Source organism: Zingiber officinale, chromosome 10B (assembly GCF_018446385.1).
Source record: "Zingiber officinale cultivar Zhangliang chromosome 10B, Zo_v1.1, whole genome shotgun sequence".
In the NCBI taxonomy this organism is placed as follows: domain Eukaryota; kingdom Viridiplantae; phylum Streptophyta; class Magnoliopsida; order Zingiberales; family Zingiberaceae; genus Zingiber; species Zingiber officinale.
In genome coordinates, this window is record NC_056005.1 from 47,774,996 (window position 1) to 47,794,601 (window position 19,606).

Genomic DNA, 19,606 nt, shown 5'->3' on the forward strand with positions numbered 1-19,606 from the left:
ATGAAATTGGAAAGTACAAGTATAATAGGTAAAACTTTAAAGGAAATGCGGAATTAGAAAGTGCAAGTATAGAAATAATAATTCTCTACACACCTTTTTTTTGTTTCCTTTTTTTCTATTTTTCCAAAAATATTTTTGTTTTTTTTTGGAATCTCGACCTTTTTTACCGATTTTTTTTAATTTCATCCTTTTTTGTCGAAAATATATTTTTTTTTAAATTTCGGCCTTTTTTTTTTGCCAAAAATGTTTTTTTTTAATTTTGACCTTTTTCTTGATGAAAATATTTTTTTTTAATTTAGGCCTTTTTTCTCTGTGTGTGTATATATATATATATTTTTTGAATTTCGGCCTCTTTTTTTTGTCGAAAATAATTTGATACAACAAGACGAATAAAACTCACTAAGATCGAGATGATAATGATAAGTAGATAATGTTGAACAAATAGACAAAAATTCAAGCACAAAGAAAAAGGATAACCAAATCGATTTAGAAAACCAAAGCTCTGATACCAAATGATGTTAACTCAACGAGAAAGATATATCAAGAACTCACAACGAATTGAAGATAGAAAGAAAGAAGGTCTAAGATAATAAGATGGATGAAAAGAAACCTCGACCTAATGCTTAGGAAAACACGAACCTTGGTATAGAAGATGGAAGATGCCACAACCTTGGGATTGAGGTTGATAAGTCTTTGAACGTCACAAGGAGATACCTTGATAAGTTCTAGTTCAATGAAAAAACTAACAAGCGAGAGTCTCACTGTGCTTTAGATTGAAAAATATGTCAAAGATACATGTGTGGCTATCACCCCTTTTATTTATAGCTATACGGTGACCAAAAAATCCTATAAGATCAAACGAAAGCTCATTTAGTAAAAGCCTATATAGATTACTTAGCTATTTTAAGCTTATGTCATTATTACAACCTAAATAAAGGTAGAAATTGAGTCCAAATTGAGCCTATATATCCATACTACATAGATATGAGACTTAAATGCTAATTTAGCTCATCTAAGGCTTGAATTAGGTTGACTAAGCCGGATGACTTGCTCTTAGTCAAACCTTCTTCAATGATAACTTGGGTCTTCACATCTTCAATTAGCACATTAAATGTTTCCTTCATCTTTTTAGCTTTAGCCTTTGTAATTGGACCTCCATTGATGCATAATGGATCATCATTAATATCTAGAATAGGTTGATCATGTGGCAAAAAAGGCGATTCGCTCATGTCTTAACCATCGTACCGCCCCGAGAGGACTAGAATAGATTGATCATGTGGCAAAAGGCGATTCGCTCGCCCCCAACGCCCCCGCCAACCTGTCCCCTAAGCCGACATGGAGGAGGTAAATCATAGGTGGCTACTAGCCATTAGTGCAAATGATCAAGACATAGGGGAGGTTATACTCAGTCACGCCAAGTTTCGATCCCAAGACCTCATATGACAACACCCCATGTCTTAACCATCGCACCGCCCCGAGAAGACTAGAATAGATTGATCATGATCCATATCATAAGCTTATTGCGCAACTGATTATTCTCCTTCTTTTACTCCATCAAGTTCTCCGTATACTGCTTTAATATGGAGATTTAAAATGGAAGAAATACTCAGTTATTCTTAAACATATTACTTTGTGAAAAACAATCTATATGACATTGATGGTGATTAATGAGTATCAAATTATGAATCTTATTCTGATCAAATCATCATAGAATGCATGGATGGGTCTAATTGAATTGCAAAATTCTAAACATGTCTTGGTGATGTAGCCTTAAGTCCAATTTCAGAAGAAAAACAAGGGTGTTACGAATGACTAGTGTAATTTATTTTCCGAGAAAATAAGCGATGGAATATTGATTTTGTGGTTATATTACATGGTAATGTGAAGACTCAGCAAAGTGACAATTTGATTAAAAGGAATATAATCAACACATCGAAAGCATAACTTTTAGAAACACTAAAAAAAAGAGCCCAATACACCAAGCACCTGCTATAGAAGATCCCGGAGAAAGATCTATCAGGTCATAAAATAATAATTTTATCATTGCACAAAACTCCCCTTCTCATAAATTTTTAGAAACATTATCTTATAAAATTATGTAAGAGCCTTATCTGTAACAACATAATAAAACACCTCATTGAATTCATTGACATAGTAACTCATTTGTAAAACCGGTTACTTTGAAATTAATATTTTAATTATCTATTGTAATTAGTCAACCAAACCATTCGTACATCCTAAATCTTCATGATCTTGCAGTTTAGTTACAAGAGTAACAAGAAACAGTTTGTAAAGTGATAAACAAAGGGTAACAATAATAACACAGCTCGGCCATGATACAACCACTGAGATGAAGACAGACATTCTTCACACTTCACATCCGAAGGTAGACAAACTTACAATCTAGTGCGGTTACCTTGTGAAAGTACACATTCGTGAGAACCAGTTGAAGCACTATGCAGTTTTGGTAACAGGAAAAAACTGATCAGCCTTTGTGTCTCAGCCACATTGTTGAACGGGTTTGTTTCACATGATCTAGAAAGAGCTGATGCCTGTAATGGTTGAGAACAAACGGTATTAGGTCTCGAACTGTGTCATAGATTTGAGATCTCTATAAAGTAGTACTAACCTCTCGTATTCTAGCTTCTGGATGACTATACCATTGAGCAGAAGCTCTGAGCTGAAAATGCCAACACCTGAAGGGAGGGTTTTGACTTGTAACTATATATGCTATCTCTTTTAAAATCCCAATGCAAACCTGAATCTCAATTGATTAAAAGGGAGATATATTACCTTTTTCAAGGAGAGAGATACAGACAGAGTAATCTTCTTCGCACGAGATAACCAAAAGGTCGCCTGGTACCTTTCCTTGGTTCTTTGCTGATCTCCCAAATCTCTTGATTGCCTGAGTAAAGTTGACAAATTGCAATTTATTAGTGAGTGAAAACTGAGTATTTCTAAGCTACCAGCTATGTAGCATATTGTTTCCAGTCTACCCAATCTAAAGAAAATAAAAGCACATTATGTTGCAAATGCCAGATATGAACTAGCTTACAATATAACAAATGCAGGAAACAAAATGTGAAGATACATTTTTATTAGTGAATTTTATCTCATGCCTTACAGCTGATGGATGATATTCATCCAGCAGGCCATGTGATAAATCCATCATTCTTACAACATTTACAAATCTAGCATTCATCTTTGAACTAAGCACTTGCAATAGCGAAGTTCCTTCAGTCCATTAATTTTTAAACTTCTATCAACAGGAACTCCAAGAAAGATTTCATTGTTAATGAGTAATCAATGTAAGAGAAAATTGCAAATAAACGAGCATAGTACACTTTGTTAATTGAGTGGTTGTATTTCAGAATGTTGTTAATATCATCGTCGAGCCATATTTGCTACAACTATTGGGCTCGGCTACATGGATGTTATTAATTCATTAAGCAATATGCAATGTTATATCATTAATAATATTCAAATTAATTAAATTATAGTTTATTATACTGACTTGTGATTTCTAAATTATATTGCAGTGTACTGTTAATATGCAGTACTATAAACAACTGTTGAATGAGTTGTAAAAATGAATAGGAATATGAATTTAACAGTTGGACCTTGGATATGTAGAAAATAAAGGATGAATAACCTGGCCATTGCATGCCTTAACTAAGCTTGCAATTAGTTCTCTATTTGGTTTGACATTTGATGTTATGAACACCCTTTTTCCCTGCAAAGAAAAGGATGAGAAAAAAGATTAATGTATTTAGTTACATTGCCAAAATGCTACGTAGTGAAAAACAACATAGCCATAAATTTAGCTACACCTTAAAAAGCTCCAGATTACCTGCAAAAGAGGACTTTGACATGCACGAGCAATAGACACACACATGTTGAACCCTATCTCTCTCTCCTTCTTTGTATCCTTCAGTATATAGTTTTTTTCATCGATATAGCAATTCGCTTGTCTGCAGCTTTCAAGCCACATAGGTGTTACTACAGGTTTACCTGTCGCAATAGCTTCTAACATATTCTGTGTACGAACAAACTTGTCTGAGACAAAGTGAGTTGCTTCTGAAATTGAAGAAGCAATCGGAAGTCCAAGACATGCTAATATCTACTCAAAAATGAAAAGAAAAAAAGGCAAAAGTGTCATCTCATATCATTTGATAACTGGCAACCGATACCTTTAAATGATTAGCCATGGAAATCTTATTCAAGTTACCTTCCTCTGCTGTTTTATAGTCTGTTCAACCAAATGATGACTAAATAAAACGCGAACACCAGTCATATTTTTTCGTCTCTGTGTATCTTTCAGCAAGGTAAGTGAATCCTTAGTAAAAGCTTCTAATCTTCGAAGTTCTCTAGTAGCTATAGATGATGATACGGTTTTGATGCACAATCTAGTAGGATCATTAGCTGTGCAAATAGGTGAGTCAACATTTGTATCTTTAGTTGTTCTACATACCAAATTTTTTTGTGGTTGCACTTTTGCAGCTGGTGACTCATAAAATGTACCATGTGTGGCATCTTCATCATGTTTGGCACTTATTGTGGGCAGTTTTGATTTTTCAGCATCAAAAATCTTGTCCTGAACATTGGCATTGCTTGACATTTGAAGTAAATTGTTCCTGGTTGATTTGTCACCATCTGAAACTGGTTGAACTGGAGATTTAAGTGATGATCTTGTTTCAGTACCATAAATCATCTGTAGCACTGTAGTACTCCAAGGCTCTCTATCAAAATGGAATCTAGTGCAAGTAAAATTGGAACGCCTTTTCCGTTTAGCCTTATCTAGGATATCTGCTATGCTTCTTACAAATATTTTCTTCTTCATTCCTTGTTTGCTGGACTCGTCAGTTGCCTCAGATGATGTTTTATTCAAGGTGCAGTTCAAGTTGCCTGAAGTTACATGATCTGTTCTTCGTTTTGGATAGTGAGAGCCATCTATTGGAAATGAAGTATGCAATTCTTCCCTGTGCAGAGTACAATTTAATGGCTTAGTTTGAGTTGCTGGATGCTTGTTTACTTTGCAGGATAGATCTGAGCCCAAAACTTCATTGGCAAAAAGAGCATTCCCACCTTTTACATCCTTAGAAATTAGTGCATCAGTAAATGTAGTAGATTGATTTGAACCATCAAGTGAAGTCCTTTTTTGTTCAAATCTTTTAGAACTCCTAGTCTGATAAGCAAAATGATTGTCCACCAAAATATGATTCTCTTGCCTTAGTTTCTCATTTACCACAATTTCTTGTGGATTTTTCTTAGAGGAATTAAAAGAATCATGGCCACTAACTAAGCCAACATCATCTGGTTGACTAACTAGCCTCTCTTTGTCCCTGCTTGCAACAGTTCTGCCCGCCAAATTATTTTTCGTTTTCGAGCTAGTAGAACCAACTTTAAGTAACTTAGGGCTTTTTTCCCTTGATTTTGTAGAAAGCATCTTTCTCTTTTTAGAGCGTGTAATAATGCCATCAGAACAATCAATAGAAGTCCTCTTTTGCAGAGGAATTGAAAACCTCTTTATCATTAGATTTTTGCTGACATCCTGAGTTGGATTCCTCACTGCAGAATGCACAATCCCATTTTCTTCATTAAATGGTGATCCATGGAATAGAGCTTCCATGGCCTCTGCTGCCATTTGAGTATCAGGACCAACCTCAGTTGAACCTTCCGATCCACCTTTTGTGTCAGAAGCATCCAATTGATTCTGTAAAGGAACTAAGTTTGCTTCTTCATTTTTATCCTTGAACAAATTCTTTTTTATGTTTATTTCAGATATATGAATTTGTCCACTACCTACAACATTTGATCTTACAAACCTTGAATCTGAATGAGCTGAAGCATTCCCTCTTTCAGTGTTTTCAATGTTTGCAACATTCCTTCCATGCTTACCAATTTCATCTCTTATTTTATGTGAGATGTCTTGCCTAGATTTTTGAAAGTGGCTATGACTTTTCAGACCACCCCATTTTCCATCAAAGAAGGAATCCTTTCTTTTAGTAAAAATTTCACCACCGCCTTCATCTTCAAGGCTGTCATTCCAATCAAATACTTCTGGCTTCCCAACTGGACTTGTGCAATTTGTTCTTTCAGCCACAAGTTGTACTATCTTTGCACCAGAAACATGAGGTGACTTTAAAGTATCAGTTCCCACATTTTTATTTTCTTGAGATGAACCCACATCATTGATTAAAAGAAACTGATCTACAATGTCCAATGCATTTGCCTGAGACAAATCACTAGGTTCCTGGGAAACAACATAGCTTAATCCTGCAGCACCATTATCACTTGTAAGCAAATGTGGTGTGTTCACTTTGGAAATGTTACAAACCACATCAGCATTTTCATCCATTTCAGAAGGTAGCTCATTAAAAAGTCTTTTGACCCTCATGTTAAAGCATCTGCTCTTAGTTCCTTCTTTAAGGTAAGTCGTAGACTTCTGGAAGCTCACAACTTTATAATCCAGGTTAGATTTACCAACCTCGGTGCTGAGAGAACTGGGATACTTTCTGCTAGTAGACAATTCATTAACAATAATTCCTGCAAAGTCTCTATGTCCATCTACAGAGTTATCTCCCATTTCACAATTTTTGGGATAGAGAAAAGATCTTGATACATCCCCAGACATCCTAGAAGCAAAGCATTGAGCTGCAGCAAGACCGGATGAACGCACTGCTGCCACACGAACTGCAGCAAAGCTCCTCCTTGCAGGTCCTTAAAAAAATGAAAATATAGTATTAACTAAAATAAAAAAGAAAGGATAAAAGGTTCCAAAATCCTCTACATCAAGATGGTATTAAATTAAGAAGTCCTGTTAAAATAAGAAATATGAGAATGCATAACTAACAATTGGAAGGATATGGAACATATGAAATAGTTTAAAAAAGACATACATAAGAAATACAAATAAGGATAAAGTAGAGGACTCCTTCAATCATTAAAGTGTTGTGACACATATATGAGCTAAAGAAAAAAAAGAGGTAAAAGTGATGAATTTCTAGGACTATCAAATATCACATAATGTAACATTGAAGCGATGGAAAAGTTGGATCACAAATCCAAGATCATCAAACTAATATGACATCCTTTAATCAGTCAGATAAATTCAGTTAGCTGAGTCGTCTGTCTGTCAACCCAAACTGCAGGTTCTGCATGTTCAGGGCTAAAATAAATAGTCAACGTATAACCCAGAAAGCAGTTCTTAGTTTTCTATATTTCTCTCTCTCTAGGTAATTAAAGGATGGGCTATCTCAGTTCAACAAATGAAAAGTTTATTTTAATCTGAAACTTAGGGGATATCTTTATCATCGGCTATTCGGATTAAACATTCTGAACGGGTTGGTCAATATTTCTTAGTTATTAGAGCAATTGGAGCTCAGACAAATAAATATTAAGTTTCAAGATAACCACTAACACAGCACAGACAAAGAAAGATATGAACCTTATACTGAGATGTAAACCGTCACATAAAGAAGAAAAGTTCTCACACAAAGGAGAAAAGTGCAAATTTTATTAATTCAAATGATTAAAATAGTCTAAACTCCTTTTATAGACATAACTCGCCAGTATATATAGAAATAAATTTTTAAATAAGAAAAAATGATAATTTTAATTGTCGCTACTCTTTTTCAATTTACTTTAATTATAGCCTTTTTATCTTAATTTATTTCCTTCTTTGCATCAACCACTCACAGCCATAATGCTATTGAGAATTACAAATGCAATTAAATTTCCACAATGAGATATTAATTTTGAAAACCTCTTGCAAAAAACAGGATAAGGCTGCATACAATGGATCCTTTTCCAGGACCTTGCATGGCGGGAGCTTCGTGCATCGGACTATCCTTTTAATGAGATATTAATTCTAAATAATTGGTATACAACGACAATTTATCTCCAAGGAAAAATTCAAACCCTAAAAGCTAGCACCAAAAGTGTTCAATCTAGCCAATAATCTCTTTTATGCAATGTGCAAAATTAGATCTTCCTAAATATGTTTTGGGACCAAAGAGAAAGGGCAATGTGATGCACGAAACTCCCGCCAATGTGAGATCCAGGGAAAAGTCTATTGTATGTCTTACCTTGCTTTGCAAGAGGTTGTTTCTGAGACTCGAACCCGTAATCTTTAAGTCACACGGAAACAACTTTATCGTTCCGCCAAGACTCCCCTTCATTTTAGGACCAAAGATAACCAAAATAAAATTACATAAGATGGCATATGGAAATATAGAATAACCATTGTATTTCAAATCTCAACACCATTTTAAAAGGCCAGAAAGAAGATATACTATACAAATTTAAGATAATTATGAAACTTAAGCAAAGCCATTATGGTAAATGATTAGAAAGAGAGAAATTTCTGAAATGATTGAACTTACCAAGGTAATCAACACAAATAACTGTTACTGTTCCAAGGAAGTCATCATGAAGGCGGTCTCAACAAAGCAAGCTCTTCAAAGAAATATTTGACACAAGTAAAAAAGATCTATGTGTTAAAATCTTCAGATACATATTTGTGTTTTTTTTTGTCACAACTCATAACCTAAATATGTGCAAGAACTAATATATTCATTTGGATTGACAATAATAGCTTCCAGACTTTCCTGTATTGCTTCTAGTCACTGACAGCACTGATATTTGCTTTAAAATGTCTAGATAAGTTTAGCGAGGAGCTAATAAAATAATCATAGAGTGACTACCAATATGTATGGAGGGGATAATAAGAAATGTGGAGCTTGACAATGGTAGAGCATGTTATGATCTGGATTTTTTTTCCCCCTACTAGTTATAAATCCTCTTTCGGTAATGATTGGTGGCATTCTTGGGCTGTTTGGGTCCTTTTGGGGGCATTTGGGGTTAGAGACTCTCTGAAACAAAGATTTAATCCTAAGGCCTATTTTGGACTTTTGTTCGGTTGAGTTTAGTTGGGGTTTGAGAGGTTGCCGTTCAGTTTGGTTGCTGGAAAGTAAGGTTTGATAAGTTGTGGAGGAGTTACAACTGCCCTCCCAATCCCATCTGCATAGATGTTGCACAACCTTGCTTGAGGAGACATGGCGATCCCATATCTCCTCTTCTCATAACCCAAACCTATTTTCCCACTTGCAAGCCTTCTTCTCCACTGAATATCCTGCACTAAGCCCCCTATTTTCTGTGATTTCTGCTACCAACCACAGCAGCAAGGAATGCGGCAAGAAGGCAGCTGCCTCCTTAGTTCATCACCCAAAACAGCAAGTTAGAGCTTCCTTTTGGGTCCATTCAATCCTCTAGTAAGTAGAAACTATTTTCCCTTTGGTTTATGATGGATTTGGAGTGTCTTGACCTAAGATATAATCCTCTTGTAGCCCTCTATATTAAAGGCCAGCATACATGGAAAATTCAGCATGTTCTTCTGAAGTCATAACACAGTAGGTAAACTTTACTTGTAGTTTTTATTCATTTGCTTCATGTAGGAGTAGATTCTAGTAAATTCCCACACATTTAATGTTTAATGATCGGCTAGGGATAAGATTAGGGATCAAACTAATCATTTCCTCACTATGATTCAGTGTGTTTCTTTTTTGCGATTTCTATATAAATTCCATAAAATCATGGTTTAGTAAGTAATGAAGTCCTGTTGGGAGAAATTTTTCTTGCTAGTGAATTGATACAACGGTTACCGTTGAGCTAGGTGATTTTTCATCTTTTTTTATTTAAGGCTGAATTTGGATTCAGAAAAGGGTTAATCAGACAAATTGATGTAACAAGTGCTAGATTTCATATACCATTACTTGTTAGACTCTATATAATATTGATAACATTTTTATACCATGATCTTGGTTGTTATCACATTGATAAACTGATTATTCTTGTAATATAAATTTTATGAAATTCAGTTGCACAAAATTATTTAAATGAATATGTAATCAATGTCATATTATTGATAACTTGATTAATGAAGAACAAAATAAAAGTTGAAAATTAAATACAAGAAAATTTTCCCTATAGCCATGTGGTAGAGGTCGAGCTTGTAGCCTAAAATAATGTAGTTAGGGGTCTCTATCTGATTAATGAAAAACATGAATATAGGTAAAAACAAAAGAGGTGAGTAAAATAATGAAGAGGGGTTAAATCATAAAAACAAAGAGTTCCCTATTCTTGAGGTACCCACAGGCATATTGACACTCACTCTTACTTCTAGTTGAACTTGAAATTCACTGGTATAGCTAAATATGGTAACGGGTACCCTTTAGGTTTGATTACCCATTTATCTTAATAGGTTAGGTTAAATTCGAGTATCAATGTGTTAGATATTTAGAGGAAGTTGAACAGGTTCAAATATCCACAGGCACCCATGAATAAAAAAAATGTAATCAATACTTTAATCCTAAGGTTACCATTTAAGATAGCTTATCCAGCCATTCTGCTCACTGCAGCTCCTAATCTCTAATTCCTTTCTTCTTAGCCAATCATTTAGGGGGCGTTTGATTCTTTCCTAGGAATAGGAATCGGAATGGGAATCATAGTATTGTGGAATGAGAATGGGTATGAGCATGGATATCACTTTTAAAAATAATGTTTGGTTAGTTGAATATTTTCTATCGGAATCAATTAAAATTTCCTTTTTTACCCTTAAAGGAAAATAAAAGAAAAAAAATTAGATGTGAGAGAAAAATATGATGAGAGAGAGTATGATGAGAGAGAAAGTGTGATAGGAAAAATGAAGAGAGAGAGAAAGTACGACGAGAGAAAATGAGAAAAGAGAGTAGATGAGAGAGAACGTGATAATAGAAGATGAGAGGCAAAATATGATGAGAGAGAAAATGATGAGTGAGAAAATATGATGAGGGAGGATGAAGAGAGAAAAAGTGTAATGAGAAAAAATGAGAAGAGAGTGTGTGATGGGAGAGATTGAGGAGAGAGAAAGTATGATGAGAGAGAAAGTACGATGAGAGAGAAAATTGATAAGAAAAAATAGGAAAGCAAATATGATCGGAGATATTGAGGAGAGAGAAAACATGATGAGAGAGAAAGTGTGTTAAGAAAAAGGGAGAGAATGTGATGAGAGAGATTGAAGAGAGAGATAGTGTGATGAGAGAGAAAGTGTGATGAGAAAAAAAAAGAAAAGAGAGTGTGATGTGAGAGATTGAGAAGAGAGAAAGTATGATGAGAGAGAAAGTGTGATGAGAGAGAAAGTGTGATGAGAGAAAAAGAGGGAAGAGAGTGTGATGGAAGAGATTAAGGAGAGAGAAAGTATGATGAGAGAGAAAGTGTAATGAGAAAAAAAGAGTAAGGAAAGTGTGATGAGAGAGATTAAGGAGAGAGAAAGTGGGTGATAAAATGAGGAGAGAGAAAATATTATGAGAGAGAATAAGGAGAGAGAAAGTGATATGAAAGAAAAATTAAATAAATATATTTTGATATTTGATATTAAAGGGGAAAATTTTAGTTTTTGGTCAAGGGATATTTTGGGAATAAGGGAATATTTTGATTGTTGAAAATAGGGTAATGACTCATTGAAGGGGGGAGACATGGGAATGAGTCATTACCCAATTATAAGGATTCATTCCCTTATTTGTATTCTCATTCCTATAATCCAAACATCAATAATGGGAATCAATGATTGTTATTCCCATTCCCCACTCTTATTCCCCTAAACCAAACGCCCCCTTAGTCTCCAACTAGTATCTCGATCAATCATTGTTCCTCCTACAATCCTCTTACTTAAACCCTAATCCCTCATTGACTTATCTATTGTCCTTTGCTACTCCAACTGAACTTCATCAGCTCTCATGCAATTGAGTTCCTGCCCATGGTACTCTGCTCCCGTCATCGCCCTCATCTTGAGTAATGTTTATTAGGAAAGCCATCGAATATCAAAGGAATTTGCAATCCACCTTTTCTTCAAACAAATTCCAGAAATTGATCTTCTAAAAGCTAAGGAGAGCAAACCCGCCAAGGTCGCTAGGGTAATTAGCCTCCTGATCTTTTCCCTATTGTGGTTCTAAATATTTTGAATTTCCATTAAATTGGAAACCATTTGCTCACCAACCTCAATGAAAAGGCTCAGCTCAAGGAACCTATACCAATTTCTCTGCCACCATCGCATATACACCTTGCCAACTCTCTTGCAATAATCAAACCACCCTCCTCTGTGGACACTTGATACCACATTTCTTTTTTTCAAATAAATACTCACCCATCTTGTGGAAAGTCTCAATGTAAATTTAGTTAAGTGCCTAGATATAGATTTTGATTTTAAGAATTTATATGGTATTTAAACCTACTATGTGGGATTATTAGACTTGCTATGTTATATGAAGCTAAATGTTGGGTTACAACTCGAGCACACAAGTAGAAGATGAGAGATGTGGAGATGAGGAGGATGTTAAAGTGGATGCACAAACATACGAGGATAGGCATGATAATAAATGAGAACTTTAAAAAGAAAGTTAAGGTTGCACCTATTGAAAGAAAACTCCAAGAGATGCATTTAAGATGGTGCGTAGATGTAGTTAAATGCTTTAGTTAGGCAATATAAAACTATGATAAACACACACATTAAACGAGGAAGAGGAAAATGAAGACTTGGTTAGCAATGATGACAAAATAAAATTTATATAAATATAGATAATAATATAGTAAGAGATAGAGTTCAATGACGTAGAAGTATCCATATAGCCGGCCTCATCTATTGGTATAAGACTTGTTATTATTGTTGTATATAGGTATTTATGAGTACCATTGAATAGATAGCCAGATACAAGTCTAGATAGTGGGGTAAATAGCAAGTACCGGACTCATTGCCATCCCTATGTATGGCGCACTTGAGTAGGAGTTTTGCATCATGCCAATTCAATGAAGTGTTGCTTAAAAAATTTCAATAAAGTGTTATCATGAAAAAATTATTAGTTCATTTCTTTATTTTTTTGGGTTACAGATGGATATTTTGCCTTGTGGTTTCATTTGAGGATAGGATGCTATCTTTTATGTTGATTTTAATGGTGTTTCAAATTATCCATATTATTTATAATTTTGATGTCATGTTATTCCATTTTCCAAGACGAGTTTGGGCAACTTATATGTTATTGTTCTTGCCGGTGACATGTAGTTGGTTTCATAAAGAAATTATCATGATACAAGGGGTGTTGTTACCTCCTTAGAAAAGGAAGGATCCCTTGGATTGTGGTCGCTACTGTTCCCTCCTTGAGAAGGAAGGGTCATTCAGGCCACAAAGAGTAGGAGGTAAGCTTGTTGATATGGTCTGAACATGTACATATCATATTCAATATACCAATTGTGTGCAATCAAGAAAAAACATTTGCTTACAGCCAGATTATTGTCCAACTTGAGAAGGCATCTAAAACTATGGATCCACTTGGTTATATTAGAGATAACCATGGAAAAAAACAATAATACAAGCAAAAACTACCTGCATCTTCACCCTGATCACTATCATCATCACCGTCATCATCAGTCGTAGCATCAGAATCGACAAAAGCATCTGCCTTTTTATCATCCAAGCACAAAGTGTCTCCTCCAATCGCCGGTGTTAGCGACTCAACATCAGCACCATTCTTTCCATCTCGACAATGAGCAACAGCACCCTCGTCGGAGAACCCTTCCTCATCACCACTAAGCACCTCAGTTCCATCCGTACCTTCCCCGCTGTCGTAAACCTCTGCAGTTTCCTCATAGACGTCCACCAGTTGCGTCGTTCCCCGTTCGTCAATCCCTCGGTCGTCATCACCATCGGAGCCATCTAGGGCTTCGGTCTCCCCGTACAAGATCGGCATTTCCCCTAAAATAAAATGCATAAAAGCATCATCTATCAACTTCCAAAATGGAAGAAAAAGTCCCCATCCTCAGATCACTGGCATAAAGAAACATTAGGGTACACGGCGACATACCATACTCAGGCGAGTCGATGTCCAAGACTTGCGTTTCTTCCCCTTTGGCGTCAGCCGCAGAAGCCATGAGTGAGCGAGATGAATCAGAATGACCTAAATCAGAGGATTTGAAGTGACATGGTGCGCGAGCGAGCGAGCGATCGACGGTGAGAAAGGAAGAGCGAGGCATTCGATGACGAAATAAAGAATAATAGTGGAGAGAGATTGCGGTCAGCGTCGTTAGGTAGCGAACAGGGGAGAGGGTTTTGGAGGGAAAGATGCAAAGACGGAGGAACCCACTGGGGAGCCGGTTCGGATCGATATCGGGGTCCGCTTTAGATGGAACCTCCTTCCAAACTGAATCCCATCCGCTAACAACTCCACCAATCAACTAGGCTGGTTTACTTGAGTGGTACTATAACAAAATTCCCAATATAAACACGCAAAATATAATTCATTAATCTTATAAAAATATTAGATGCATTAGTTAGTCCAAATGACATGACTAACCATTCATACAAATCATACCTAGTCTTAAAAGCAGTCTTCCATACATCTCCCTCACACATGCGAATTTGATGATAACCGGACTTCAAATCAATTTTAGACAAAATGCAAGAACCATATAGTTCATCTAGCATATCATCTAATCTAGGAATAGGATGATGATACTTTACCGTAATCTTGTTGATAGCCCTACAATCAACGCACATTCTCCAGGTTCCATCCTTCTTAGGCACAAGCAAAACAAGAACTGCATAAGGACTCAAACTTTCTCGAAAATATCCTTTTCTCGTCAACTCTTCAACTTACTTTTGAATCTCCTTCATCGCCATAGGATTGGTCCTATAGGCTGGTCGATTAGGAATGACTGCTCCTGGGATGAAGTCAATCTGGCGTTTTATTCCCCTAAGTAGTGGCAATCCATCAGGAACTTCTTCAGAAAAGACATCATCAAATTCCTGCAAAAGATATTTAACAACACTAGGCAAAAAAAATGGTTAAGATTGTTAGTCTTAAAATAAGCCTCCTCGTACAAAAGTACAATCATCGGCTCTTGAGAATAAAAAGCTCTCTTAACCTCTCTTTCTTTTGCATAAAAGCTCACTTTTTTACTCTCTTGCCTAGATTTTTTTTTCTCTTTCATTCTTTTTTTTCACTCCTCTCATCCTCACTTTTTCTTTTCTCACACTCCTTTTCTTTTCCATTTTTTTTCTCTCACAATATTTTCTTTTTTCACTCTCATTTTTTATCCTCAATTGATCTTCATATACTTGCTTAGGAGTTAATGGTACAAGAGTTACAAGTTTACCATGCATCTTAAAAGAATATTTATTTGTTAACCCATCGTGCATGACCTTCCTATCAAATTGTCATGGTCCACCTAAAAGCAAATGACTTGCATGCATTGGTACTACATCACAAAGAACATCATCATGATACCTACCAATGGATAATGAAACCAACACTTGCTTAGTGATCTTAACTTCACTGCAATCATTCAACCATTGTAGTTTATAAGGTCTAGGATGTTTAGTGGTAGGTAAGCATAATTTCTCAACCAAGATAATACTAGCCATATTAGTGCAACTTCCCCCATCTATAATCATACTATATACCTTGTCTTTGATGTGGCAACGGGTATGAAATATGTTGTCTCATTGTTCTTTATCTTCTTCCTTCACTTGAACATTTAGAGCATGCCTAGTGACAAGGGCTTCACCTTCAACGACATACTCTTCTACATCACTTTCCATCAATGGTGGCAAGGTATTATCATCTTCGAACTCACTCTCAGTTTCAGTATCACCATTTTCTTTCAAAAGCATACTTCTTTTATTTGGGCATTGTGAAGCAATATGTCCTCTTCCCAAACACTTAAAGCATTTAATATATCTATTTCTTAAATATTGGATAGGTTCTTTACCTTTAACCAATAGAGAATTAGCATATTTATTCTTTAAAAACTCAGACTTACTCTTTAATGCAACTTTATCATCTCTTTTGTTCCAACTAGATTTCCAAGTGGATGAATTAGAACTTTGACCATGCTTGATTGACCCCTTTCTTTTGAGTTGCCTTTCAACTTTCATGGGCATATGCACCATATCTTCCAGCTCCACATAATGTTGCAACTAAACTACATTTGCAATTTCTAAATTCAAACCTTGTAAAATTCTTTCCATGGTTGCTTCTCGGTCCTCCTCCACATTGGCTTAAATCATGGCAATCTCCATCTCTTTGTGGTATTCCTTCACAGTCTTGGATCCTTGGGTTAGACATTGTAGCTGTTGGTACAAATCTCGATAGTAATGTGATGGAATGAACCTCTTTCTCATAATTGATTTCATCTCTTCCCAAGTGCCAACAGGTCTTTCGTTGTTTCTTCTCCTGCTTAGAATAACTTGATCCCACCAAATAATAGCATAATCAATAAATTTGACAACAGCAAGTTTTACCTTCTTCTCTTTAGAATAGTTGTGACAATCAAAGACTAATTTCACTTTCTTTTCCCACTCTAAATATGCGTCTGGATTACTTTTGCCTTGAAAAGAAGGAATCTTCATTTTGATATTTCCCAAGTTTCTATCAACATAATCACTCATCCTTACCCTTCTACCACCAATTCTGATACCACCAGATCTGCCACTAGAAGCTCTATCATCAATATCCTCAGAAATGTCATCATCATCATCATTGTTGTCTTCACGGTTATATTACCTTGAACTTCGTGTAGGAACTCTATCATCTTAGCTATTTTGCAATTCAGTAATTATAGCATCTTGTCTCTCCAATCTATCAAGGATTTGATTGAATCTGATTTCCATGTGTTCCAAGTGTTGTCTCAAGGCACGTTGTTCAAGTGTTTCTCAAGATTTTGCTTCTTCTCCACTTCACCATTAATGCAATTTGTTGTCATTCAATCACTCAACTTGCTAATGTTAGCTCTTTAAAGAACTTAGAATTATGGCAATTCCTTATAAACGATCATTGACTAATTGAAAATCCTAAAGGTATTAGGATAAAAGAAAGGAATTGACAGAAGAATGAAAATTACAAAATTGAAAACTTAAATTAGGTTTAGAAAGGATATTTGCCAGAATTGAATCTAGGCAAAACTTATGAGAATGCGGGACTAAAAGATAAAGATACTTGAAATAAAAACTGAAAAGGAATTTGTTAGAGCTTAATCTAGGCAGGTGTCAGAATTAAATCTAGACAAAACTTTAAAGGAAATGCGGAATTGGAAAGTGCAAGTATACTAGGCAAAACTTTAAAGGAAATGCGGAATTGGAAAGTGCAAATATACTAGGTAAAACTTTAAAAGAAATGTAAAATTGGAAAGTGCAAGTATACTAGGCAAAATTTTAAAGGATATGTGGAACTAGAAAGTGCAAATATACTAGGCAAAACTTTAAAGGAAATGCAGAATTGGAAAGTGCAAGTATAATAGGCAAGACTTTAAAGGAAATGCGGAATTGGAATGTGCAAGTGTAGAAATAACCATTCTCTACACTCACCCTTTTTTTGTTTCCTTTTTTTTCTATTTTTTCCAAAAATATTTTTTTTTAATTTTTTTTTTTGGAATTTGATTTTCAACCTTTTTTTATCAAAAATATTTTTTTCTTTAATTTCGGCCTCCTTTTTTTGTCGAAAATAATTTGATAGCAATAAGATGAATAAAACTCACTAAAATCGAGATAATAATGATAAGTGGATAATGTTGAACAAATAGACAAAGATTCAAGTACAAAGAAAAAGGATAACCAAATTGATTTAGAAAAACCAAAGCTCTGATATCAAATGATATGAACCCAACGAGAAAGATATCTTAAGAACCCACAACGAATTGAAGACAAAAAGAAGGAAGGTCTAAGACGATAAGATGGATGAAAAGAAACCTCGACCCAATGCTTAGGAAAGCACGAACCTTGGTATAGAAGATGGGAGACACCACAACCTTGGGATTGAGGTTGATAAGTCTTTGAACGCCACAAGGAGATGTCTCACCTTGCTTTAGATTGAAAAATATGTCAAAGATACATGTGTGGCCATCACCCCCTTTATTTATAGCTATAGGGTGACCAAAAAATCTTAAAAGGCCAAAAGAAAGTCCATTTAGTGAAGGCCTATATAGACCACTTAGCCATTTTAAGTTTATGACATTATTACAACCCAAATAAAAATCGAAATTGAGTCCAAATTGAGCCTACATATCCATACTACATAGAAACGAGACTTAAATTCTAATTCAACTCATCTGGGGCTTGAATTAGGTTGACTAAGCTGGATGACTTGCTCTTAGTCAAACCTTCTTCAATGGTAGCTTTGACCTTCACATATTCAATTATCACATTAAGTGCTTTCTTCATCTTTTTAGCCTTAGTCCTTGTAATTAGGCCTCCATTGATTCATAATGGATCATCATTAATATCTAGAGTGGGTTGAGCATGATCCATTTCATAAGCTTATTGCACAACTTGCTGTTCAGCTTCTTATACTCCATCAGCTTCCTCAGTCATCTTGTGTTGTTGTCCTCCTCTCTTTTTCGTCGTCATCCAATAGACTTGTTCTTCTCTAATTTGTACATTACAAAATCTAAAGAAAACTCGAGTTACATTCGAGTGTAGTCTAAATTTACAACAGGAGTGAAAGAGGAGAGACACAGCACGCAGGTCGTATTATGAATTACAACACACATATCCAATCACATCAGGATTTAAGGGCCATAACCATGCACCATGTCGTATAACATTCACAATCTATTATGACATAAAATTTACTATGATTTAGACAACTAATTATAAGTCGCAATGCCACGATGGTCTCACTAAAAACCTCTTGGCTGAAACTTGCTCATAATCATGCAAATCATAATAAACATGTCATACAATTTCTATATAACATATGAAATTCTACTACAACTTAGTATATGTCTTCGCAAGTGGCTCTGATACCACTGTAAGGAATGTTAGCAATTCGAGTCGCAAAAACCGCTTTTTGCGTTGCGGAAACCCCAAAGCTAGCCACGGATCTGTGTGAAGATAAATAAAATTGTACATGTACATGTTTGACTACACTAGATCTACATTAGATCTATATGAAAAAGAAGTATACCCTTGTAGCGATGCCCTTTGCTTATCCCGCTCGTCCAAACGGTTACCGGATCTCGTAGAGTGTCAAGTGTACACTCCTCTACACGTATCAAAACAGACACAAGGTGGAGAGAACAACTTATAGTGTGCTAGCACCCTTGAGAAGTCTCAGCAATGGAGGAGAGGGAGAGAAGAAGAAGAGAGGAAGAAGAAGAAGAAGCCTTGAATGAGAATTCACTCACCACTAATGTGGTCGACCACTAAATGAGAGGTTTTAAACCTCCATGTAATACCAAGAGTCATGGCTCTTGGTCTCCCTCATGAGGTGGCACACATTGATGTAGCATTGATGACGTGGAACACCATCATTGGTCGGCCCATGCCAAGTCACCATGACGTGGCATTTGGTCAAGTCAAACTTGACCCTTCATCTTCCCTCTCAAGTCAAGTCAAACTTGACCTCTTATCTCCCATGGTTGATCAAATCTAACCTTTGACTCAAATCAATTTAATTTAATGAATCTCTATTCATTAGTTTAAATTGACTCAATGAATCATAGTCTAAACTAGACTCATTCGACACATGAATCAAATTGAGTCCAACTCAATTAGTCTAATTTGGATTACTCTTAATCCAAT

General features: G+C 35.6%; 1 protein-coding gene across 4 annotated transcripts; it reads right to left on the bottom strand.

Moving 5' to 3' along the window:
* Positions 1 to 2,175: 2,175 nt before the first annotated feature.
* LOC122028909 lies at positions 2,176 to 14,113 on the bottom strand. 4 transcript variants are annotated; one of them, XM_042587884.1, is made up of 8 exons: positions 13,893 to 14,111; positions 13,415 to 13,783; positions 4,229 to 6,720; positions 3,851 to 4,120; positions 3,621 to 3,733; positions 2,794 to 2,905; positions 2,630 to 2,696; positions 2,176 to 2,552 (listed from the first exon to the last, which is right to left on the bottom strand). In XM_042587884.1, exons 1-7 carry the CDS (start codon positions 14,059 to 14,061, stop codon positions 2,655 to 2,657), a joined length of 3,567 nt encoding a protein of 1,188 aa, XP_042443818.1. In that variant the 5' UTR covers positions 14,062 to 14,111; the 3' UTR covers positions 2,176 to 2,552; positions 2,630 to 2,654. The 4 variants fall into 4 exon arrangements, with proteins under 4 accessions (XP_042443818.1, XP_042443819.1, XP_042443817.1 ...); XM_042587885.1 differs by having other exon boundaries at positions 3,653 to 3,733; positions 3,851 to 4,036; positions 4,472 to 6,720; positions 13,893 to 14,110; XM_042587883.1 differs by having other exon boundaries at positions 3,653 to 3,733; positions 13,893 to 14,110.
* Between the last annotated feature and the right edge of the window lie 5,493 nt (positions 14,114 to 19,606).